This window comes from Lepidothrix coronata, unplaced genomic scaffold, assembly GCF_001604755.1.
Source record: "Lepidothrix coronata isolate B3197 unplaced genomic scaffold, Lepidothrix_coronata-1.0 Scaffold8, whole genome shotgun sequence".
NCBI classification, from domain to species: domain Eukaryota; kingdom Metazoa; phylum Chordata; class Aves; order Passeriformes; family Pipridae; genus Lepidothrix; species Lepidothrix coronata.
Window position 1 is genome coordinate 668,463 of NW_016690188.1, and position 20,709 is coordinate 689,171.

General features: G+C 46.6%; 1 protein-coding gene across 2 annotated transcripts in view; it reads right to left on the reverse strand.

The window, feature by feature from the left end:
- ADRB1 (adrenoceptor beta 1) overlaps positions 1-12,423 on the reverse strand; it is a 34,237-nt gene extending 21,814 nt beyond the window's left edge. For both annotated transcript variants that reach the window (XM_017804035.1, XM_017804034.1), the window contains exons 1-2: positions 11,146-12,423; positions 1,534-1,588 (exon numbers count right to left, since the gene is read on the reverse strand). In XM_017804035.1, coding sequence (XP_017659524.1) covers positions 1,534-1,588; positions 11,146-12,423 — 1,333 coding nt within the window. The remainder of the gene's footprint in view (positions 1-1,533; positions 1,589-11,145) is intronic.
- Positions 12,424-20,709: the final 8,286 nt, after the last annotated feature.

Sequence of the window (20,709 nt, forward strand, 5' to 3'; positions counted from 1 at the left end):
ACCAGGCTGACCAGAATTACCCATGCAAGCAAAGCAACAGCCAGGACAGCTCTAACAGGCAGACTCTCCCTGAACCTCAGGCATTCGAGATGCCAACCTTACTTACAGCCTGGGGCATAGGGGAGATGATCCTTTGCTTAGTTACTCTCTGTTTCTTGTCATCTTGGTCCACAGAGCTGCTATGGGTGGTTTAAATCACTGTGAAGGAAATGCCCTCGCTAACATTTGTGTGTATCTTAACATATTCGTTGGCACAGAGTTTATATAACATTGCCTGGCACCGCTTCACTGGCAGAGTTATACCCACATGGAGCATCTCATTGTGTGCAAAGATCTGCAATAACCTGCTGATGAATGGCTGCTGGTGGCAAAGCCAGATAGCAGCACCGATGATCTTGGCAGACTCCTACCCTCCTTGCGCACCACACTTGGACCTAGCTGAGGGCTGCAGGCAGCACACCCAGGATGGCCAGCAGTTATGTTCCAACTTTAAACTGCAGTGCTTGAGTGGAGTGCTTTTGGAGGGCGCATAATTTCCTTGGAAATAAATTAGAGTGCTGTACTGTACTCCAGTTTCCTTGTACCATAAGTTGTTTAAACAGTTTCTCATTATGCATTTCCCATTCAGACAAAAAACAGACCACAAAGCCTGAGGCACCAAGGCTGGTAGGAAAATGGAAATCCTGCTCCAAGTAGGCAGAGAGCAGCTCTCTGGCTCTGGGCAGGTGCTGGCAGACCCAGGAAAGATTTGGGGCAGGAAGGAGCAGTAGCAATTTCTGGCTCTGTAGAGACCTTTCAGGTTCACCTTTAACAACTATGGCTCCCAGTCAGTTTTGCAGCATTTCTGTCTGAGCAATCCCCCAGCTTCGACATGCCTTAGGGAGGACCCAGATCCAAACTCTGAGGGCAGAGCAGCAGAGGGCTTCCAGCAAGCCAGAGAGTCCATCCCATTTAGGGTCAGCTCATCTTCGCCTTCCCCCATGTCTCTCCCTGACCTTCCCAATTTGCTATTTATAGCTTTGCCCTAATGATCCCCCCCCATTCCACCCCCTAAATTTAACCTCTTCCTTGCCAAGTGGTGTTTGGAATTTACAGGAGAAAGTTGTTTATGTTAAATAGCTTTGTAATAGTTTCCTCCTCTGCCGCCTCCCTTCCTTCCCCAATAAAAGCCCTACAGTGTGCTTGGCAAAGCCTGTAAACAAAGGAGGGGTTTGGAGATCCAACCAGTTTTTGGTGAACGCAGTGGGGAAATAATGTCTCTTTTGAAGAATGTTAAAGCCTGAACTCATAATAGTAGGAAACTAGTATCCACCCTAGGTAAGGAATTGCTTACTTGCAGCTACAGGGCATAAAATACAGATGTCCATGTAGTCATTGTTGGGTGCAGGGGGTTAACCCTGTGTGTTTTCCTCACTGGTCAAGATGGTGTTGATGGCAGAAAACCAATGTGTTTGTTAAGCTCCAAATACTTGAAGTTGTGACAACTGAGCAGGGAAAGGAGAACACAAAAAGGCAGCAGTGTTTTGAACTCACCTAGATTGATGAACAGAAGCACAAGGCAATGAAAATCCATTAGCCTGACTGTTCCCTGCAGAGGAAAAACAGGCACACAAAATCCAATTCATTATTCTCTTTCTTATTTAATGCTAAGTAAGTCATTGAACTTTACTACTTGATCTATCCATTTTCTTTAGTAGAAGGGCTGCAGGAAATCTTTCTCTTCTCAAAGGGGGTTTCAAGTTTCTCACCAATATCATGCAAAAAATACTTGGAGTGTATGAGTAAAAAATAACTGCATTTCAAAGGGAGCTTGAGCCATGAAGATAAGGATAATTTTTCTCTTCTGAAGCGCAGAACCAAAGAGTGGAGGCCCCTGGAAGCTGGGAGCACCATTGTTCTTCTTCCAGGTCGTTATCTGGAGACAGGCCCTGTGATAGACTCTGATGAGGCCACGGGAAGGATTATCTGCTGGGAGTGCTAATGGCATGCATTTGACAACATCAACTGTTTAATTTATGAAGTGACTTGTAACGTAAAGGCAAAGCAATTCATACCGTGCAACAGCCCAAACACATCTGGTACAATTAAAAAGTATGCCATCAAAGCCCAGCCCTGCTCTACAACCCCATTTACTTAGTTAAGGTCACGTAGAAATGTTCCACCTTCCTAAAAGGCAAAATCCTACTGGATTTTGTACTGTGATGGCAGTGTTATATAATGAGAAATATATTAATGGAAACTATCCAGCACTGAAATCATTCCAGCCTTTTTATCACCACACTCCTTGCTCCCACATAAGTGAAGTGTGCAGGAATAAAAGCAGTTAAACATCATCCACCAGAAGACACACATGATGGGGATTGCTCACAAGCCCCTAACAGCTCAGTGGTGCCCATCACTGTTGGGATCCATATATACACTCTGGGCAAACAGAGCTGCTCTTCCTGCGAAATTATTTTTTCCACTGCTCATGGCTTGGGGCCATATCACCCTCTTGCAGTTGGGGACAGTTTAGTGTTGCCACCCAGTACCTGAGTAGCTCATTCAGCTCCCCTGGTTCTGATCTCTGCCAAGAGTTGAGGAGTTTGTCCCATGCTCTTCACTGTGGTCTCATGGATAATCAGACTTAAATAATGTTTTTCTTCTATCGCAGGAGTATTTGTACAAAACTAAATTTATTTTAGTTTTTCACATGCAATGAGAAGCTTAATGACTTAGTCATTAAGCTTCTGAATAGAATATTCAGATCAGCCTCTGAAGGGAGGGAAGGTGTGGGTGGCAAGTCTTCCTTTTCTCAAGCATGGTTCAGGCAAAATGACGGGCCAGAGGGTGCTGGTCTGAGCCTCACCTTCTGGAGCATCACCACTGGACATGAGATCTGTGATCACAGTGATGGATTCAAATCAGGGCTACTACCAAAACAGATGATCTCTGCCCCATCACTCTGCATGTTTCCTATGACCCTCATGAATTTTTTTGTTACCCATGTTCGTGCAACCCGTGTGGATTGGCTGAAACAAACCTTGTCTGAAAGGGCTGGTTTTCAGCCAGAGGAGCCCATTGCCCACATGGTTGCAAAGGCAGCAGAGCCAGGGTGAGCAGCAGGACATGCAATGGGAGTTGAGGGGAGGAGGATGCAAGCACCAGCCCTGGCTTGGACGGGCTGATGCTGAAAACCACAGACATGCACCTACCCTGCTGACAGATAGCTGGTAACCACCTGGCAGTGAAACAGGAACAAAACCTCTCCTGTGGATGCTCTCAAGGTGGTTTAGAGCAGTGCTGCAACACCTGTTGTTACTGGCAATTACTGCAAGAGCAGCTGCCTTGTGCTCCGTATTAGGTAAAAGCTCCAAAAAGCCCAAGTATTTGACACAAGCTGTTTATGCTCCTGTGTCAGATCCAGTCTGGATGCACTGATAGCGTGGCTGTCCTAGTCTACTGATGGGAACCCGCCAGGGTACCAGCGATGCTTAAGTCGGGGGGGGTGTGTCAGCAACAGGTCCCATCGCCGCCCCCCACCCTCCCCCCCCCCCCCCCCTTCCCCTTGCCTCCGCCTCCCTAGCAGAGAGAGGGCAGCTCCTGCCAGGGGAGCATCCCACACTGCCCTGGTGTCCTAAGTGAGCTAATGGAGATTTTATTTGACGGCTCCCAAGTGAGTATTTAGGGGAAGAACAGATAAACAAAACACTTCTTGCTCAAGTCTTCAAGCAGGCAAACTGTGAAACAATGGGAGCTCTGTGGGACTCCCAGTTCACCTGCTCCAGTCCAACAGGAAGCACTCCTCCCTCCACAGCACAATGGTGGGGCTGGCACTCACCTTTGTGCCTCTGGATACCTCTGGGGTCCCCTCTGACACTTGGGCGGGTGAGAGGGGTACACATTATACACACGAATGGGAGCAGAGTGAGGTGACTGGGGGCACCGTGAGCTGTCCCTGGGGTGGCACTTGTCCATCAGCACGGCTTGCACAGGATGTGCAGTGGCATCTGTAACCCCTACTGGACCAGTCAGCACAGGGTTCTTCATCTGCACACGGAAACTTTAACTCTGAACAGTGTTCTCCCTTCCCCGCTAGGAAATCCTGCCAGGGGCTTGTCTCGACTACTACTTCTTAACAAGAGGTCTTTAAATTTTGGACACAAAACACTGTTTAAATTTTACCACCTGGCAAATCTTTTGTCACGAGCTATTGTGTTGTCCCTGCAATTGTTCCTACAGTGGCAGGGAACTCTGCAGTCCCCCTCTGAGGGAGGGCAGCTGACAGCCTTTGAGGGGGCTGCAGCACTCGTCTGGCCCTGCAAAATGACTTGTTGGTAGCTGTAACCCAGCAGCTTCTGAGGTTTTGAGCTCTTTAGTGTCTCTGTTTGCCTCTTTGGTGCATACACTTAGATCTGCCTTTCAAAGCATTGTGCCAATGAGCTTAAGACCAATTATCAAAATGATTTTGGTAGGAAGAAGCTAAATATCATGGCTTTGAGAGAGACATGGGGCCAGGCTTGCAAAGGTACATCACTGCTTAGAGACACACAACAGTGGCTAATGGCTAAAGCACTGACCTAGTAGAAAATCCTCATCTAATCTCATTAAGGACAACAGGATTCGGTGCATTACACAGGATCAGAAGGGAAAGGCACACCATTACATCTGAGATGCTCTGCTAATCATGGCAATGGCAAAAGTCTTGGTAGGCTTCTGTTTTCTCCTTTAGGTTGTGAACCTGGAGGTCAAGACTGATTTTCTATTTGTCTGGGAATTTTGCACTCTGTTGCAGCTGGTATTAATAAATTTGAGCATCAATCCTGGAAGGAATGGGTATGCCCAAACCCAGACACTGATCAGCATGGTACTATTCATGTCTGGAGGCAGACTGCTGTCAGGGCACGACCAAAAAACTTGTGCTGTTGGGTGCTAAGGCTGAGCATGCAAACACTGCCGTGAAAAAACCTGGAAGCTGAATGGGGCAGGGAAAAAAAAAAAAGACAGTTTGTGAAGCAAATGTGCCTGCCAAGCTGCCAGTTTTGGTGAACCAGGAAGCTGATCAGCAGTTCACACAACAAACCTGAACACTCTTCCATTTCCAGCACGATGGGCCCGATTCTGTCGCTGGTGTTTGCAGGACAGAGCGATGACTCAGGGCAGTGGCACAGTCAGCAGCAGCTTGCACCAGCATGCCCGGCACAGTGGGCACACCCTGCAGCACCCACGCATCCCTCCCGCAGCACTGCCACCCCTGGAGGCCATTGGGCACCTCCTGCTTGGAACCACCCGAGAGGATACTACTCGGAGGGAAGGGGGAGATGCTGAGGGGGTTGTTTGTGTCCTGGGAGCCGTGGTTGGCCAGGGAGCTGTGTGGCTTTACATGGCTGAGAAGTTGCTCAGGTGTGCTTTAGTCTGCTGCTGTTACCCAAAAAGAGTAAGAAAAACTTTGAGGAATGTTTTTCGGGCATGTTTCAGCTGCCAGTCCCTTGGTGGCATGGTCCTGCATGGAGGGTGTCTTACCTCTCACACTTCTTAACCTGCGTTTCCACAATGCCTCTGCCTGGTGCTTCCCTATCCAGTAAAAGGCAACACCTATAGCATGGCCAAAGATGTCCCAGTTTTTCTTTTTGCAATGACAATCCTGGGTTTGCTTACCAGCATCACCTTTTTTATCCTTTTCCCATCTTGCTCACTTTTTTCCAGCAGAGTTTGACAGCCTGAAGCTACTGATTTGCAGGGATAAATCACCTGCTGTTACCATGGGTCTGCTCCTCATGGATGGTCAGGCACACAAACATCTCAAAGAAAAAGCATATTGATTTCTTCTGCGAGATGATGATCACAAATATTGTTGATCTTACATTATACGTGATTGTTTATATAAAGAGAAAGAATCTTTACTTCCTCCTGGGACGTTTGGGAATCTGGCAGGCTTTGAAAGCGAGTCAGTGGTGCATAGGGTAATGCTCCTTCAGGGGGAGTGTGCTTACTGCTATTGCAGGAGATCACATCAGTGCTTTAGACACGATCAAACAGAAAGTTCCAGTTAAACAATGAGTTTTTAGGATGAAAAGTGAAACGTTAAGAAGGTGTGTACAACTCCATGAATTTGCTTCATTTCATTCGTTGATGTGGTGGTAACAGAACTATTTTTAGGTATAATCCTTCAAACAGAACATGACTTCTCCTTTCTGATTAGTACAAAGCTGGCTGCTAGTCAAAGGATAATTATTTCCCAACACATCACCTAACACACACCAGCAAACAAAACACTCATTATTTGAGCTATCCAATATTAACTGTTGTTTAGCAGTTAACATTTTCTCAACAGCTTTAAACAGGACTAATTGCTCCAGCTTCATTAGCAGAGGTCATTTACTGTTGGTAACAATACTTTTCTGGAGATAGTCCCTGGATGAGATTAGATTATCAGGTCAAATTCTGCTCCCGGTGGCAATGATGCCTGACCGCATTTGGCCTCACGAAAGTCTGCTCTTTCAGTTCATAGCTTCCCAATTTCCAGCCCTGCAGCTGATATATTACATAAAGGAAGTAAATGCACTCCACCAGACGGGAAATTACAATAAATTAGGAAAGTGTGCGGCACAAGAAAGGTTGGCAAAAGAGCCATTTAAAAGTTATTAATAAAACCGCAACCTCAGATAGGGTTTAGAGAAAAAAAAATAAACCCGATAAAGAAGTTGTCCTTATAGTTGAAAACACGTCAGCAAAGAGGGAAAGCAGTGTTTGGAGAAGAACCAGTGTGGCCTGCATCACAAACACCCAGCTGATGCTATCAAATGCTGCATCTGCTACAGGCATGGTTCAGATCATAAACCACTTTTTTTGCACATAGTTTCATGCTGATTGGAGCTACAGCCAGTGGATGCTGAGGGTTGCAGTCTTCAAGTGCAGCAAATTTGCAGGAGGGTTTCTGTTCAGCTCTCACAAGTGGGAAGTCCTTCTGCAGGGCCTGCAATAGCCTGCTGCACGTCTGAAACAGCCTCAACTTTCCTGAGCACACGGAAAACTGAATCCAGGCTTTCAATCCAATATATTCCCATTTAAACATGTGGAGTGAAGCAGCCTTCTTTTCAGAAGTGCTGAGCAAACACTGCTTAGAGTGAGGCTGGCGCCTTTGAGAATCAGTCATCTTCCATATGGAAGTCTCAGGCATCCTTGCCAAATAATTTTGGTCCTGGCAGCTGCAGGACATTTTCTCTGAGTGGATTTCTGGTTTACCTGTGTCTCCCTTCCCTGCAGGCCTGTGGCTCTTTGCTGTTACTTTCCTGCCCATGTACGTGTGCAGCCGCATGCCTACCACCTATACTTTCTGACTTGCAGCTCCAATTGCTAATCCATGTCTGGTTTTCGTCAGAAAAAAATATTCATCGTGAGCGTTTGACTCACTGCCTCCGGAGTATTTCAGCTGCCCCACAACACTTTTCAGAGTATCCTTCTTCTCTGCAGAGAACAGCCTGTTCTGAGCATGATCCACAGCAAACTGCTCGCCAGCAGCCTCCGGTTCCTCGCACACGTGTGTGCCATATGTCCTGCTCTGTCCGCACCGTTACTGTGCCACTGCTTGTCTCACGCCGTGCAAGATGGACTGGCATCCACCATCTGGGCTGCCAGGTGGATTACCTTAGCTGTCCATGAAGGTACTCAATGTGTCAGCCTCCAGACTCTTCCAGCAGGTCCTCAGCTGGCAGAAATTCAAGAGCAGACAAATCCTGACCGCCTTGCTGACAAAGCTGGCCCTTCTGTGGCCAATGGACTAAATTCATCCTACCTCAATGCCATTTCACTTGTCCAGGGGAAGCATCACCCAACACAGCTATTTGGCTGGAGAAGCCGAGCAAGTTCTGGCCATAAATTTCTCACCTAAGTCAGACTCTTTTGAGGCAAAATTTTCACCACTTTTTGAAGTCCAAGAACATAAGCGTTTGGGCGGTTAAAATTAAGTATGTGAACTGATTTATGAGATGAAGAGCCAAGTCCATTAGATTGCCCTGCTCCATGCAGTAGGCACTGTGCTTCCCCAGGATCTGCCATCCTGCTGAGGATGAGGGCTTGGCAGCCACTGCAGCTCCCAGCTGGGCACTGGGGCCGGATCCTGTCCTGCTCTACCCAGTAGGAAGGGACCTGGTCCTGCCCTGGCTTGCTGCGATCCCCAAGGCACACAGAGAGAGCAGTGCTGCCTCCCCATTCTGTCCCAACCCCAACATGCACAGCCAACATCTCCCTGCAATCACTGGCATGAGACATCGCCATCCTGTGTGCCCTTCTGATCCTGTTGTATTTGCTGTAATCACAGATAAAAACAGATTTAAAAAAAAAAAACCAACAAAACATCTGGTGGCAAAGCCCACTTCCCTTAGCTCCTGATCTGATGTCAACCCAGCATTTCAAGAACCCCATTTCACTATTGTCAAGGGAGACACCATTAACTGCAACTCACATCAAACCCCAGTAACATCAATGGAAAAGTATTATTTACTTTCCTGGTCCCTTTATTTTGTCTTTTCATAAAAAGCATAACTTTTTTTTTCCCCGTGGAAATACAACATTAGAAATTGCGAAGGACAAATTCCTTAACTTTGAAAACAAAAAGAATGAACAAATGGTTTCCAAAACAAACCATTAGCCACCACCCTAAAGAACTCGCTTTGGGAAGTGCTCTTCCTGGGAGCTGATTTTTAATTAAACTACGCTTCTGAGTTTTATAAAGCTAAAAGTGGCTTCACTTTTATTCTGCAGTAGGTTTTTGTTGCTCTATCTGTCGTGTATTCATTTCAGTAATGAAAAACTTTATGAAACCACAAGGATACAGCGTATTTTCATAAAGCAATAAAGAAAGACACTCTTTTGAACTAGGGACACAAATCTGCAGCACTTCTGTTCACTGTACCTCCTAACTTGGATCATTCAGTTATCATGATCTGGCCCCCAAGGAGTATGTGACTGTCGGCAGTGCGCTGCATATGACCTTTAGCTTTATCATCTGCCAACCAGGTACTTTTATTTCACGCAGTGACACAGAAGAGGTTTCTTCAGTGTTTAAGTTTGTCCCGGAGTCCAATCCTGTTCCAGTTATGCTTCTTCCATTCCCTCAAAGGGCAGCTCCTTTATTACAATAGGAAGGAACCAAAGCCTGGACTCCTCTGACCGGCTCCCTGGCTGCCATCTCCCCTTACAGGGCATGAGCCCCCCCCGGTACTCATTGGGCAGGGGTCTCACCCAACTTCCTCACTCAGCACTAGGACCCATCCCACTGGACACACATCACCCACACCAGTTGGGCAGGATCAGGCATGAGGTGGACCTACTTGTGGGGTGGCATGTAATGCATATGGAGATTTCTTTCTACTCAAGACCATTTCTAGCTTTCAAATTAAACATCCTCTGTAATCTTAACTGTTCTGGTCTCTTGACTCCCGGCCTCGTACTACTAACAAAAAAAACCAAAAAACCCAAACAACAACAACAACAAAAAAGAAACCCCCAAAACCCCCCAACAAAGAATATATTCCAGAAAGGAACAGTTCGAGAAAATGAGTGTATTCATTATCAGAGTGGAAACACCTTGTCTTTTAGCCACTAATTTTAAGGGAAGTCACTGGACCTCAGTGCAACAGGAACACAACCTTACTGCGTTTCAAACAGGTTTTTTACAACACTGTGTCAGGAAAAGCCATTAGATAGAGTTGTATTGGTAATCTGAGCCATCTTTGGAGAAAAACAAATGCTGTTCTTCCCATTATAAGTAGGTATTGTTTCAAAACCTATAGACACACACTTGCTTGTGCTGCAATGGTATTTATTGCACATAGACCAATTACTTACACAGTAGTAAATTGCACCAGAGTATAAATATGTTATAAAACACACACAGAGAGGAAAATGGAAATGACACACATGTGCTAAAACAACAGCAGATTCACGTGGGCATTTGGAAATAAAAATAATAAAGTCTCTTAAGATATTTTAATTTATAATATGATATATTTACAGTACCTTCAAAAAATAATATTAAAAAAGTCACTCTCTCAATAAAACTATAACAGATCAGACAAAACCAGAAATCAGGTTCAGGGTCAGTGTTACTCAAACCTCTGTTTCCTTTTCAATTTGCGTGTGTGTGTGCAAGTAACATCTTCAAATAAGTTTACAACTCTTAACACTGTGCAAGAAGAGGCTTTGCCGACATTTTTAAAAAAATGTGCAGTAAATTTTTGTTGCCGGGATTCTCCCCCCCTCCCCCGTTCATCTGTTATTACAATGAACAAGCTGCAGAAGGCTCCTCGCCCCCCCCCCCGCCCCTTTTTTCATAAAAACCTATTAGCGGTATGTAAATATGCTGTTTAATATAAACATGGTCCGTTCATTCCCCTGTACAATATGCACAGTTTGAGGTAGAAGTTTCTCAGCCTGACTGCTATTGTCTGGCCGAAGGAGATAAGCGCAGTAACTCACTGCTTGCTGATGCAGAGGGAACAAGCACAAGAGTGTGGGTTGGGTTGTTTTACCCCCTTTCAAAATATACCAGTGCTCCTCATTACTCATTATTTTTCCCTGTCGCTACTCTGCGGAAGGGGAGAGCACGGCTACTCTGAGCTTAAAACTCATCTTGGCAGCAGATCTCCGTCTCGCCAGCCGTACTCTGTGTCCGGAGCACCTGCAGCACCGACCCTGCGCCTCCCAAAACCCCAGTGCTCTGGGTGAGGGGATGAACCCCGGGGCGAGGCGGGGGTGGCCGGGACCCCAAATGCAGCCGAATTCAGCCGTCAAAGGCTCGGGTTCAGCCTCCAGCACGGTCCCGGGACAGGCACCCGAGTGCAGGCGCTGCTGCCGCAGCCCCCGTCGACAGCGCGTTTCCTAAAGACAAGGCGGCTGTCCCTGGGACGGGCTGTTTATTTCCTTTGTTCTCCGGTCAGTGGGTTTCCTGTTTGCTGTAGTTTCGGATGAGGTATGTCGTACACCACTTCACCTGCTTTTATTCCTTAGTAAACACCCGCACTCTCCCTGCGAAGGCAAGGGATCGTTTTGCTTGGCAATAGCATTACCATCAGGCATCTGCCGGGGATTACTCCTGCGTGTTTCCCTGCCTGCCATTCCCCCCCTGTCCCGGGTCTGACGCGGCCCCCCACGGCCCCCCTATACCTTGGACTCCGAATCGGAGGTTCTGCTATGTCTCTCCTCCAGGCTGGACTCGCTGCCGCCCCGTGTGCCCCCGTTGTAGTCGGACCAGGTCCCTGCCAGGCTGCGCTCGGGGGAGCCCACGGTGCTGATCAAGCCCCCGGGCAGCCGGGCCAGCTCCCCGCCGCCGCCGTGCAGCCACCGGTCGGCTTTCCGGCGGCAGCAGAGCAGCCTCTTGAAGGCCTTACGAAAGTCGGGGCTGCGGCAGTAGATGATGGGGTTGAACGCGGAGTTGGCGTAGCCCAGCCAGTTGAAGAAAACGAAGAGCCAGTCCGGCACCAGGTCCCTGTTGAAGACGTTGACGATGTTCACCAGGAAAAACGGGAGCCAGCAGAGGGTGAACACCCCCATGATGATGCCCAAAGTCTTGAGGGCTTTCTGCTCCTTCATGGCCATGATGCGGGAGCTCTTTCGCTTGCTGGCTCGGCCGTTGCCGAGGATGGGCTGGTGGTGAGGGTGAGCGGGCAGAGGCGTCTGCGGCTGCTCCTGGCTGCCGTAGAACCGGCCCTCGCACCTATCGATCTTCCTCATCTGCTCCTTGGCCTCTCTGTACACCCGGAGGTACACAAAGATCATGATGAGAAGGGGGATGTAGAAAGAAATGATGGACGAGGCGATGGCGTAAGCCCTGTTGGTGACGAAGTCGCAGCAGCCCGGGTCCTGGTAGCACTCCAGCGCCTGGGGGTCTTCGTCCCGCCACCAGTGCATCATGATGGGCAAGAAGGAGACCAAGGCAGAGATGGCCCAGACGGTGCAGATGATGCCCTTGGCCCGACCCTTGGTCATGAGGCTCTGGTAGCGGAAAGGTGAGGTGATGGCTAGGTAGCGGTCGATGGCGATGACGCACAAGGTCTCGATGCTGGCCGTCACACACAGCACGTCCAGGGAGGTCCAGCACTCGCAGAGGAAGGACCCCCAGAGCCAGGTGCCCCGCACCACCAGCGTCGCCCCGAAGGGCACCACCAGCAGCCCCATCACCAGGTCGGCGCAGGCCAGCGAGGTGATGAACAGGTTGGTGAGCGTCTGAAGCCGCTGCGTCCTCCCGATGGCCGCGATCACCAGCACGTTCCCGGCCACGATGAGCAGCACCACCAGGGCCATCAGCAGGCTCATGCCCACAGCCCACTGCTGCGACAGCAGCTCGGCGGCGGGCAGCTGCCTGCTCCCGGGCGGCACCGCCGTCACCCCGGCCACGGAGCGGTTCTGGGGGCCGCAGTCCGGCGGCAGCCACCCATCGCCCATGGCTGTGCGGGGCGCTCCGGCCGCCGCTCCGCACCGCGCCGCGGGCAGGAAGGCGGCGCCGCCGCCGCCGCCGCCCCGGGGCTGCCGCATGGCCCCGCTCCGCGCCGCCGGACCGACCGCCCCGCACCGCCCCGGCACCAGCCCCGCACCAATCGGCACCCAGGGGGTGGAGACGGACCGCCCCGCCCACGCACCGGCGGTATGCCTGCCCGTATCCCTGCTCGTATCCCTGACGGCATCCTGCCGGTATCCTCATCCGTATCCCTCCTGGACCCCCGTCTTTGCTCTGGCTACGCTCCTGAAAGGAGGTTGTAGCGAGGTGGGTACCGGGCAACTAGAAGTAGGACAAGAGGACACGGTCTTAAGCTGCGCCAGGGGAGGTTTAAGCTGAACATTAGGAAGAAGTTCTTCGCAGAAAGAGTGATCGGGCATTGGAACGGGCCCTGGAGGTGTTTGAGAAGAGACTGGATGTGGCACTTAGTGCCATGGTCTAGTAGACAAGGTGGTGTTGGGTCAAAGGTTGGACTCGATGATCTCAGAGGTCTTTTCCAGCCTGGTAGATTCTGTGATTCTGTGCCTGTCCCGCGGCTGCTGGGCACAGACCTTCTCCCCCCTCTTCCCTGGGACACCCACGCTGTTGTACGGCAGCCGCGAGGCAGGCAGGGGATGTGAGCGGGAGCAGAAGCTGGAGCAGAAGCTCCACCTCTTTACTCCTGTAAAAAGCAAAATGCCAGATCCCGGCACTGTCATCATCATTCTCCACTGAAAAGTAATTGATATCCCCTCCCATGGGATGTCCCCCACCAGGGACACTCTCTCGCAAGCCCCCCCACACTCTCTTGCAAGCCCCCTGTCACCAGTGCCTCCTTCCCCAGCCTGGGCAACCCCAGAGCCCCATGGAAAACTCCTGGCTTAAGGTATAATGCTACCAGCTCTGTGCAGAGAGCTATGGCTTGTCCCCTGCATTTCCCCACCGTGAATCCTCTTTTCCCCATCTCATCCAGCCCTGCCAGATGAAGGCACCGCAAGGTTGAGAGGTGGGAGTCCCAGCTCCCCTTTCTGACTTTCCTCCACCTCACCGAACAGTTCTCTCTGGACTTTTAAAAATGCGGGCAGCAGCTTCAGTCTGAGCAAACCACACTAAATCTAGGGACTGCTCTAAGTATTAGTACTGTTAGTGCCATTATTGGTGGTAATGAGCAATAAAGTTCATGAAACATCCCAAGGCTGCAATGCCCAGATAACAGACTTTGATCGAATCCCTGCCCGACTCCTATCTAATTCCATGAAACCTGCTGCTAGCAACTAGTTGGATTGGCTTCCCATTTGCTTGCTTGGCCCTCTATTTGGCTCCAAAGCTGTAAGATTACTCTTGGGTGCATTTAACTGCATTTTACTCCTCTTTAAAACTTCTTAGAATAATGTGGAACAGCCACTGAGTAAATGAGAGCGATGTCCCCTCTCTCCTGCTTTTTTAATCATCAACATGTCTTACAGCAGCACCAAACATTCCCCACAGCACTCTGGGAGCAATTGGGAGCCATGGTTATTTTCTTTCCTCTATATATTTATTCTGCTAAGACTGCTCCGCTGTTCCAACTGGACCATAAAAATCCCTTCCAGGCTTAGGCTTGATTTACAAGGTCACAACCTGGGAAAAAATTATTTATTTATTTACACTCTGTTTATTTAACCCTGACTAAAGGCCACACACCAGCATGGACCTGCTGCTTGGCAAACTGTTCCCTCATGTTCCCATGGACTTTGCTTTGCTCCTCGTCATCTGCTGGACCACAGCATGACCCTCTTTGGCGGGAAGGGCAGGAGGCATGACATCTTCAAGAGCAGAGGGAGACCTTATGCCAAATGAAAAGCAGAAGGGTTGTGTCTAAGAATATTTCTCCAGGTCTGGTATCTGTAATTCTGATTTAAAAAAATAATAACCTGAAACCAGGTTAATGGAGCTGTGGGATAGAAACAATTTTTTCTTTTCTACATTTAGCTGGAACACTTAAAGTACGAGCCCTGCGGTGCATCATTGAACCAAAGCCTTCACAGTTGAGATGCTTGGATGTATTTTGTGAATGTGTATAGTTCATTTTAGTGCAAAATCAGCCAGATAAAAACCTGATAAAATCTTAAATACTTTTCCCAAGATGATACTGAAGCAGTGTTGGGGATACTCTGTAGCTGTTTTGCTTGCTATTCCTGGAGCATCATCCATCTGTCATCTGTCCAGATCCATTATTGCTGTAGTATCTTTATACAGTTAATAAATACCATAAACTAATAAAATGCCAACTCTTTGCCTATCGAGCTGTCCTATGAGGTCTCCAGCTGGAGGTCTCTTCCCACTGTAAGGGAAGATAAGCTTAAAGGTTGGAGAATTAAAGGAAATTACTGGCAAGTACGCAATAAACCAGAAGACACATAATTGTGTGTTGCTTCTCAGTATCTTTGTTGGTTTAACACGCATCAATCTGGAATGTCAGATCAGAGCTGGAGCCAGAATGTCTTTGGGAAACAATGCATCTCCAAAGGAAAAAATAAGCAAATTTACAATTTCTGTACAGAACATCCCTCTGGCCCTTGCACAGCAGAGCAGCCAAATATTCACTGTAGGTTTAACCCCTTTCAGAGTGTTACCTTTTGAAAATCTCCTTTAACTCAAAATTTCCTTTTTTTTTTTTTCATTTCAGACAGTTCTTTAACATGATTTTAATACCACCCTTTGTTTGCATATTATGGAAGAATGTTAGGTCAAGAGAAGAGCTTGCAGCACTGAAATGGTTTGTTTCTAATTGCTCTCCACATTACAGTTTTTAATAAGCAATTAATTTATTTTTTCTTTTGGAAGTCATTAAAAAAAAAGAAAAAAGAAAGCCTGAACTCTCAGTAGTTATTAGGAGAGATCAATCTTATATGGCATAGGGTTGACAAGTAGATCTGATGAGAATCAAAATGTTTTGCATTTGAGGAACCCTGTTGTCATGAGCGGTGAAGCTTCAACACATCAGGAACTGAAGTGTCCTATCTAGGTGTGTTTTTAAACCCAGTCCTTTGAGATGGTTTGCACAGCTCCCTGTCTGTCTTCTTACCTCTCCCTGCCTGCAAAACAGATTGCAAGATGAGGATCCTATTGAATGGCATGTTCCTGCATTCACAGCACTGCCCTGGGGAATGTCAGCAGCACCAGCAGCGGGGCAGGGGACTGGGAATGGTGCTGGACACTGGGGGCAATCCCCTCCTTCATCATAGCTGTAGTTAGGGCAGTGCTGGGACCAGTGGATTTGCTGTTGCCAGCTCTGACATGCTGCTGTAGGCCATCCCTGGATCTCCAGGGCTGCTCTGAGCTCTGTGTGCCAGGTCTTACATAGCCTGTGAGATTGGTTGGGGAGGGAGGATGTTGGCAGAAGGGTGATGAATGTTTGAAGAAAGATGGTGGGATTAGCAGATGAGGAGAGTGGTGAGGCAATTTAACTTGTTGAAGTCATAATCTCATAATGTAGTTGGAGGAATTAAAAATTGTCATGAATGGAGCGAAATAATTTAGATGAATACAAGGATATTTAAGGAGTGGTAATGTGATGAAAGGGAAAATTTGTTATTAATATCTGAAAGAACTTTTAGGACATCAAACCTGTTGGGTTGCAAGGAGTGGCAGTGAATGTCTCATCACTCAGGCCTTACAGTTAGGTTTGACAAAACTCTAATTCTCAGCTATGGATCAGATTTCATCATGTCTAAGATCCAGACATTCCCAGGTTTTACTTTTAGCTTCAACATGTTTTTTTTACCGTATCTCAGCAACTTGGCTCTTGACAAGTAACTTTCAGTTTTCTCCACAAAAAGAAAAATAAATTCGGTCATCTTTGCTACTGGGTAACCGGCTGGATTTAAGGAAGCTTTAGTGGAGAAATGCAACGAAGAAACAGTTTCTCTGTGGCTGTGACAATGGCGTGGACTGAGCAGAAATCTCCCGTGGGCAAGCAGTTAGGAGGAGTAGTTGCCTTCCAGGCACAAGGGGTGATTGTGATGCCCTTATGACCCAGAAGGATCTTGTCTTCCTTGTTTAGCCTTGTTCCAGTCACGCCTTCATGAATCAAATCCAGGGACCACCATTATCAACATAATGTCCTCTTAAAATATTAACAGTTTGTTATCTTAAAGCATTAGTCAAAGCCCACTAAAATGCCTGGAAAGCCTTCCACTAATTTCGGTGAGCTTCATGTTGTTGTCATTCTTTCTCTGGAGAAAAAGGACTACATAAAAGCAAATTAAAAATGCTGCCCCTTTTTCTTTCTGATGTCTTCCTAAATCTCTTTGTAAACTTAGCATGCATCTGAGAACCATTTTGTGTTCGTTACCTGGACAGCTGACTAAAACCTCAGCTGAAGGAAAGCAGATGAGAAACAACTCTGCGAGTCCTCACGTGAAGTGATTGGGCTTCACCCTCTCTGTGCTGTCTCAGGAAGAAATTGTCACTTGGCTCTATTCACATTGGACATTTGTTATTAGAGAAATAGAGACATGATGGAACATTGCCACAAGATCCATGTCTCTTGTTTTTAAAATAAACATCTTTGCTTTGACTTGACGTTTATTTTCCATAAATGCCTCAGCTTCAATTTGGCATTTCAGCAACAGCGGGAGGCTGTTATCCTGTGACAACACGCAATTCCATTGACATTATCTCTTGAATACATGTGACAGTGCTCCAAATACTGTGTGTAGTTGATTTTAGTTAAACAATGTCATGAAAATATAAAGCAAATGTATTGGATAGCAGAAGTGGCCATATTTTCCAGCTCTATGCTGTGTGTGTAACACCACAATTACACAAGGAACACTATGTATTGGTGAGTGCTACCTTAGTAAGCACACCCTGAGTTTGACTTAGGGGGTCCAAAGCAGTGAATGCCTATTAATTCCTGTTGACTTGAGGGCTGTGGCTGATGTGTTGGTTAGCATGTGCAGAGCTGAGCCTGTCAACATTTTGAAAAGCTCTAAACCAACCTGAACACGCATAAGTAAATGCTGGTGCTCCAGAAGACCCTGTCACAGTAACCCAGCCCTTAGTTAGAGCATTTTTTTTGTCAGGAGACTCTCTTACAAACATGCCGTAATTAGTTCCTTTCAGATGACAAAAGAGGTGCAATGACTATATGTTTTTCTGTCTTGCTCATGCACTGAGTAAAATGGTGCTGAGGAATAACCAAGTCAAAGCCTTCTAGTCTCCTGAAACCCGTGTTTTATTGTTGCTAAAAAGTCAAAATTCAGAAAAAGTCTTAGTTTGACCAGTGAGTTCAACACTATTCAATCCTCCCAGAGTGGACTGAGGATTCCTTTTTTCTTCCCTAGTGCTCTTTAGAAGTGCCCAGATTTTAAAGATCCTCTGATTTTCACCATAAGATTGAGGCCAGGTCTCTATTTTCCCCAGTATTTCATGAGAATCGTGATGTTTTTTATAATCCTACCCAAAATTTTAAGGAAATATATGGCCCTGGACTGAGGTGTCACTAGGGGAGTGAAGAAAGGCGCTATTCTGACTCTGGCAATGTGTCCCTTTCAGAAAGTGGGCTTCGTCTTGTATGTGCAGAAGTCTGAATGGGAGTAAAACTCCTGGCTTGTTCCAGGTATATTTATGTGCTGTAAAGAAGTCTAATACAAAAGGAGTTGCACCAATTTACAGTAGTTTAAGAGCTGGCTCTTTGTCTACTGAGATGGTACTTTTCAGTGTTCTCACCCCCAATCCCTCTCCATCCCACTCAGAGGAGGTCTGCAGCTCAGCTTTGAAGTATCTCGCCCAGGAGAAAATCTTATTTTGCCTTTCTCAGTGACATTTGCAGCCTGCATGATCTAGACTTGCTGTTGCTGTCTGGGCCTGACTGATGTCCTAGTTCATAGAGTGCTTTTGCCATTGTCTTATCATTCATCCTGCAATACTGAATTCTTCTGAGGCAAAAATAATATTCAAACTTCTCTAAGAACAAGCCAGATCTTACCTCAGATTTGTGTTTCTGGAAGCCGAGTATTCCTTTTGCTATTGATGCAATTCTTGTGAAGTTAAGGCCTATAAATAATTGACAGAAGCATTTTATTTACAGTCTGGACTAATATTAACCTAGAGTAGCAATAATAATAATAATAATAATAATAACAATAATAACAACAACAATAATAATAATAATAGTAATGTGCTCATTGATCCAGATTATAACTAAGCATTTAGTTGCTCAGATTTCCAGGTCTGCATCTCCCTGTACTTTCTTGACATCAGTCTCCTCAACAGACGCAGTGGCACTGTGAGAAAAGTAAGGCTGCCTCTTTTTTAAGCATCAAGGATTCCTGTGAGAGGGGTGGCAAAACATTTTACAGTAGACCAGAAAATACTGCAGTGGCCAGAGCCTTTGTTTATACAGAGAGATTGTGGTCAGAGACGAGAGCAGAGGAGTGATGACTACAAGTCCTCTGAGATTTTACTCTGGTCTATTCCTGCCTCAACGCGCACTGGCTGCAAGAAGTTGCCTAATTTCTCCTTCCTGAAGCCTACCCATCTGTAGGATGAAAGTAGCACACTTTGGGAAATATCTTCTCTCTTTTTAACTGGAATAGAATTGGTGCTTTAAAAGCACCTCTTGAGGCATGGGCATAAAAGGCAATGAAAAGGCACAGTGACAGTGTTTTGGTGTCCAGCAACGTGCTGGTTAGTGAAGTGTGGAAGTCAAGAAACCATTTCTTTCCCCTTCACATCATGAGGAACTAGAGCATATAAACAAGTATCTGGAATGCGCAAAAAGGCTCATTCAGATGGCTTGGGGTGGAACCAGTATTTTCCAAAGTGGGAAATCTGTATATATGTTCTGAATGGCACAAGACTGACTTGAGCAGCACGGCTGGGGGTTCAGCTCCAGCTGGCTGTGATGGTGGGTGATGGTTAAGACTGATTTAGATGTCTGGTCAGCCCACTGTTGTTGGCTGAGTGTGTCCAGCTGAGGCTTTGGAATCTGTAGGGAAATGGGTTAGGGCTCCCACTGGGAGAAAATACATTCTGAATTTTTTTTAAGCAAAAAAAATCAATTGCTGTTCATGCTAACTTAGGGCAGTACCCTGGGAAAGATCTCTGAATAGCTGAGACTGTGTCACAACTTGTGAAAAAGTTGTTCCTTTTTGTTGGCAATAAGAGTGCCTTTCAAAGCTTTTGGGGGATGCTGTGTTGCAAATTTTGCTTTTCAAACCTGTCTTTGCAGGAGTTCATAATGTTCCGTTACAGGCTTTTTCTAAGTAATGGTTCTCCTAAGTTGCCTCCGTATCTTTTAAGCCAACTTTGATTTCTGTTTTTGTTAATAGAAAAAACAAGTCTTACCTCAGATTTGATAAGCAGCAGTTGCTGCCTGTTAACATCTATTGAGAGCCCTCTGTCCTCTCAGCTAGGCAGCAAATGCACAACACTAACTTACCATGACACAAACTCAGATATTGTCTTTACTATTCACTGAACAGAGCAAAGCAATGAGGGATGTAGCCCTCCAAAAAGGGTAGGGGTCCTGACTGCTTTTATTTGGTGCAAATAAACATAGGATTAGCTAAAATAGGAAGAAATAGTAGGGATGCAGCAGTGATAGCTGAGGGGTGTGCAGAGCCATGTGAAGTTGCTATTATGTTATTAAAAAATCCAGAAGCTAACAGTTATCTTAAAAATCCACTGTAAACCCTTGATCTAATACTGTGAGGATTCTATTTGTGGTTTGTTTGTTTGTTTGTTTCCTAATCTGTTGGTTTGGACCTCTCTGATAAATGTCTTTCATACTTGCTTCTGGAAACTTACTTGATGAGAAAGGTTTAAGATCCTTAATATCAACCTTGGATGTAGACAAGTCATGATACTGAGTGAAAACTGCTGGGGTTCAGCTGTCACAAAACGAATGGTTGACTTCACCTACCTCATATCCCACCTCTGAGCTCACCTGCTACCAGTTAATTCACTGCTGTGACTGATTTGCAGAACATTTGAGTCCTCTGGCAAGTGGGAAAGGAAGTGGGTTGTACCTACTTCTTCTAAACACATTCACTGTGTTTAGGACAACACCTAAAGTAACATATCTGCTTCTAATAACCTCTTCTTACTTGTTATGAGACATCTCTGCTGACCATTTCTTAGTGGCCTTGGTACTGCTTCTTTGAATGAAGCTATCTGTCACCTATGCACGTTTTACTTTTCAGTAGTTGTGGACCAGGGCATGCACTTTTTTTTCTATCTATCATAAAATATTGCTGAGATGGTGA